This window comes from Tupaia chinensis, unplaced genomic scaffold (genome assembly GCF_000334495.1).
Source record: "Tupaia chinensis unplaced genomic scaffold, TupChi_1.0 Scaffold000178_1, whole genome shotgun sequence".
NCBI lineage: Eukaryota > Metazoa > Chordata > Mammalia > Scandentia > Tupaiidae > Tupaia > Tupaia belangeri.
Window position 1 is genome coordinate 1,460,662 of NW_006159653.1, and position 4,551 is coordinate 1,465,212.

General features: G+C 64.8%; 1 protein-coding gene across 1 annotated transcript in view; it reads right to left on the reverse strand.

Annotated features, from left to right (window-relative positions):
• Window positions 1-4,551, reverse strand: part of IFT140 (intraflagellar transport 140) — a gene marked incomplete in the record, with an annotated part of 90,850 nt that overhangs the window by 74,817 nt on the left and 11,482 nt on the right. Inside the window, 2 exon segments of the mRNA XM_027771038.1 lie at window positions 1,170-1,312; window positions 1,435-1,556. Of these exon segments, the coding sequence (XP_027626839.1) occupies window positions 1,170-1,312; window positions 1,435-1,556 (265 nt within the window).

The window sequence follows — 4,551 nt, forward strand, 5'->3', positions numbered from 1 at the left end:
CCCCCACGGCGGGCCTGGTTGTCAGCGCTCACGGCCACGACCCCTCCGGTGAAGGAGTTTCCCGAGCGGTGCCCCGGCCTCCCGGACAGCACGTGCTCGGCGAGCCCCCTGGGACCAGTCCTCCCCTACTCCGGGACGCCTCAGTCCCTCTCTGCAGCTCCACCTCTCCACTGCCTCCTGAGAGCTGTATCAGCATTCTATTAGATTCTCTTTGCAATCGCTTTCTTTAGTGAATGAATGGGAACCATGTGTTAGAGGGAGCGTGTGCTCCCTGGGCGGTGGGGAGTGAGGGCGCTCCCCACGGAGGACGGCCGTGCTCAACCCCTGCCCCATCCCCCTCTCCATTTGGGATTTCGGGCACACACATGTGCCTGGCATGTCCTCCAAGCCGCGGGCACACACATGTGCCTGGCATGTCCTCCAAGCCGCCACACCCAGGACTCCAACTCCTTAGTAGGCAACCCTAGCCACCAACTCACCAGCTGGCCCTCCCTCCCCTCTGAAACGAAAGGCCTCTGTTATTTAAAAACTGAAGCCCAAGACTCCATCTGCTGCCGCCTGGTTCCCTCCTCCCTTCAGGACTGAGCTTCTGGGCAGGGCCGGCAGCAGGGCTGTCCTCTCTCTCCGCCAAGAGATCCCTGCAACAGCGCAGAGTGGCCATCACAGGCAGCCGGCCTCCCTGCGGACATCAAGTGGGAGCTGGGGACAGTCACACCACCGAGGTCAGGGGTCCACAGCCTTCCATGGACCACGGTCAATGCTGCTCATGCTTTGCCCAGGTTTGACCCAAGGACGCAGCGTACAGAGGGGCCCGCTGATCTCGCAGCCCGTGATGGGGGACCCGGCGCACAGAGGGGCCCGCTGATCTCGCAGCCTGTGATGGGGGACCTGGCGCACAGAGGGGCCCGCTGATTTCGCAGCCTGTGATGGGGGATCCTGGAAAGGTCTCTCCCAAACCACCCTGCTGTCTCAGGTGCCATGCAGTGTGTGCATGGGGACTAAAAGCCTCCCTGCGGAAACGCCCAGAACACCAGCAGGGATGTGGCTGGCTGTGTGGGGACCCATCGAAGCCACGCTGAATGCCGGGGGCCTGCAGCAGCCGGTGATGGGGTGCTTCATGCCCGTTTTGCCTCAGCCAGAAAGCCCTCCCACCACTGTGAAAGCCTCACCGTCGGCCAGGCTGACGAAGAGGGACAGTCCCTCCGGAGAGCCCGTCTTCAGGGAGCCCCCGGAGCTGCTTTTCCTCCAGTTGAACATGTCCAGGGCTTTCTCGTCGCCACTCACGGCCGCCTTTGCCAGCTGAGCCAGGTCCCTGGAGCAGGAGGTGCAAAAGGCAAGGTTTCCTGCTGCCCCAGAGTGACAGGCTGTGGCCCTCCCGTTCCCCCCTGCCCCGGCAGAGACACTTGCTCAGGCCCCTGCAGGCTTCACACTCACTCGCCGGGAGGTGGTGGCCGGAAGACGCAGTGAGTAAGGTGCCTCCCGTATGCGTGTCTCAGCAGGGGTGTCCCTTGCGCTCGGCCCCTCTGGTCCAGCCTCCACAGCAGCAGCACGCCCAGCTGTGGGCAGGGAACACACAGCCACAGGTGACGGGCAGGCACAGGTTCACCCAGCTCCCCGTGAGACAGCCAGAGCCCTCTGGGTCTGAGGGACTTCTGCTACAGGGTGTGCATGCTCACTGGAGAGGCAGGCAGGAAAGTAAGAAAGCATGGATGTACACGCACCCTGAGTGTCGAGCGCTGGGTCCAAGACTCGAACTGCAGACACATGGGAGTCTAGTGCCTTAACCACTGAGCCACCCGCTGACCCTCCTTTTCTTGTAATCACAAACTTAACACCCATGTCGTGAAGATGTCGTGGGAGAGCCAGGTCTGCCACCAGCCCTCCTCCCAGGTGAGGGCGGCGCCCCGTGCCCCTCAGGGCACTGATGCGTCTGACACGCCTACCTCCCAGAGGGCAGGTGCGGGCCGGTGTGCCCCCCACACCCGGGTCTGACCTCATTTCCCCGTCGTGGGAGCTCAGGCCCGTCGGCAAGCACGATTCTCAGAAGCAGCGACCTCACCCCGCTGTGTGACAGGGAGCAGAGCCCGCCACTGCCTGGGGTCTCCCTGGACCTCCCGACACCCGCCCCACCCGGGCCCGCATGCTGCCCAGCTCTGACGCCCCTGTGGCTGTGACTGTCCCTCAGGCCTTGCTCATTTCTGTGACCCGGCAGCCGGAGGCAGGCTGCTTGGTGTGCCACAGGTTACCACTGAGATTTGCCGATGGCGTCTCAGCGCTGGCCGGGGTTGCAGGCTTCAGACGAGAGGGCATGGCGGTCTCCCTGCACCAATGGGCCTTGTCCACATGAGCACCCAGTCTAAGTGGTGCTCCGGGCCCTCTGCTGGAGGGGACCCTTTCCCCTCTCCATGCAGTTCGGCTCGGGAAAGGGGCCGAGCGCAGCCCACGCCAGAGCCCCCAGGGCTGCGCTGCTGTCCTGCTGCTGGTCAATGCGCCTTCGGGACCCTCCCCGCTGGAACCCAGTGGGCACATGTGGGGCTAGCTGGCAGCTCGGGCAGGATCCCAACAAGCCTGGTGTGTCCATGGGGCAGGAGCTGTGGGCGCCAGCACCTGAGCACCCGCGCTGCCCGAGGGAGCACAGGGACCACGGGGACCACAGCCCGTGCTCAGCAGGCAGACGGCCCAGCATGCTCCCGACACCAGGGCCATGGACGCTAGGCTACTCTGGCCAGCCAGCCTGGTGCTCTGAGCTGGGCTTCTGCCAACAAGCCAGGGAGGTGGATCAGGACATGGGCGACCTGGGAACAGCGGCAGGGGCTCTCCGCTCTGCTCCTCGGCCCTAGGACTGCAGGTCGTGTGGGCCAGGGTCCGCTGCCAGGCCTTCACGCCTCAGCCTCCACACCTCTCCCACTCCGGAGGGGCTCTGGGTCCAGGGCAGTCCCTAGCGGTCTGTGAGTGCCTCCAAGTGATTCCACACGTAGAGCTGTGTGGAGCCTGATCCAGGCGGCTGGACCGTCCACTGTGCGTGGGGCTCTTCCCCAGGTGAGAGCCGCCCTCGGGAGGAGTAAGAGCTATATGCCGAGGCCGTGGGGTGGGGCGAGCTCGGGCCCAGGGCAGGCTTCCATGTCTGTGCAGGGCCTGTTGCTGAGGAGCCCTGTCCTGTCGGGGCGGAGGCTGGCTGACCTCACGTGGCTCTGTGGGAGCACCCGGAGCATACGGAAGGCCCTGCCGGGTGCTGCTCCCCCCGTGCAGCCAGAGCCTCCAGGGGACACCTGCTGGGATGTCTGCCTGGCGTCCCTACATAGGGTCACCTGCCTCCGGGCACCCGTGAAGGTGCGCCAGCTGGACCATGGGGGGCCCGTCCTGGAGGCTGACTTGGGATGGAGGAAGGAGCGGGTCTTCCAGAAGCTAGCGTGCTCCTGTCAGAGCCCCAGGGACGCCCGGTGGCCTTGCCATAGTGCACCTCTGGCTTCAGCTGGTCTGGCCGGCTCCCGAGGCCACGCAGGGCCTCTGGAGCAAGAGCACCAGCCTGGAGGAGGTGTCTCCGTGCAGCAGACGGCGCCAAGCGCTGGTGGCCTCGTGCTCACTCCTGCCTGAGCTGGCGGTGGGGCCGGCCCGGCGGTCTCGGCTCTCTCGCGAGGAGCAGGTGCTTCTCTCTCTCTTATTTTGAACGGTCACATGGTATGTGCACTCGCCAGAAAAGAGGGAGAGAGAGTGGAGGGGACCGAGAGCCGCCCGGGGAGCCACTCTGCCCCCTCCCCACTTGGATTCCGGGCACCTGGCGTGATCGTCAAGCCTCCAGGTCCAGACGTGGCTCTGGTCGGGTGGGGAGTCCAGCACCTGACCACTAGCCGCCGTTGGCCCGGTGCCCTGCCCCAAAGCACTCTGAGTCACGGGGCATGGCCGGCCCTGCCCAGGTTCCGTTCTGTGCTGGAGGAATCGATGTTATTAGATGCTCCTCTATGGGGCCGAGCTCCGAGCCCGAGTGGTCAGCGGACTGCCTGCAGCACAGGCAGGAGCTCGCAGGAGGGGCAGGGCTCTGCGGGCAGGCCGGGGTGGGCCGGCAGGGACTGGGCGGGAAAATGGGGGACCATCAGGATGAAGGGGCAGCACGGGGGGACACGGAGCAGGCGGTGTGGAGGACGAGTGAGTGGAAATGGCTCTGGGGACCGGCAGTGGGTGTCATGGTGCTGGAATCCCACATGGCTGACCGTGGTTCTAGCTCTGGACCTGGAGGCTTGAAAACCACGTGGGGCCCACGTGTGTGTGCCCAAATCCCAGGAGAATGGAGAAGGGACTGCAGTGTGGCCAGCCCCTTGGGGGTGATTTCTCGCTTCCTCTGTCTGAATCTCTCTGCCTCTCCCCTCCCTGGCAAGCGCACACCCCACGATGCACACACACATGCACATACCCTGTGACACACACACAGGGGCAAACGAACACATACGGTGACACACACACACAGACACAGGTGAGCGCACACCCAGTGACACACACACAGACACAGGTGAGCGCACACCCCATCACACACACAGACACACAGGAGAGCGCACA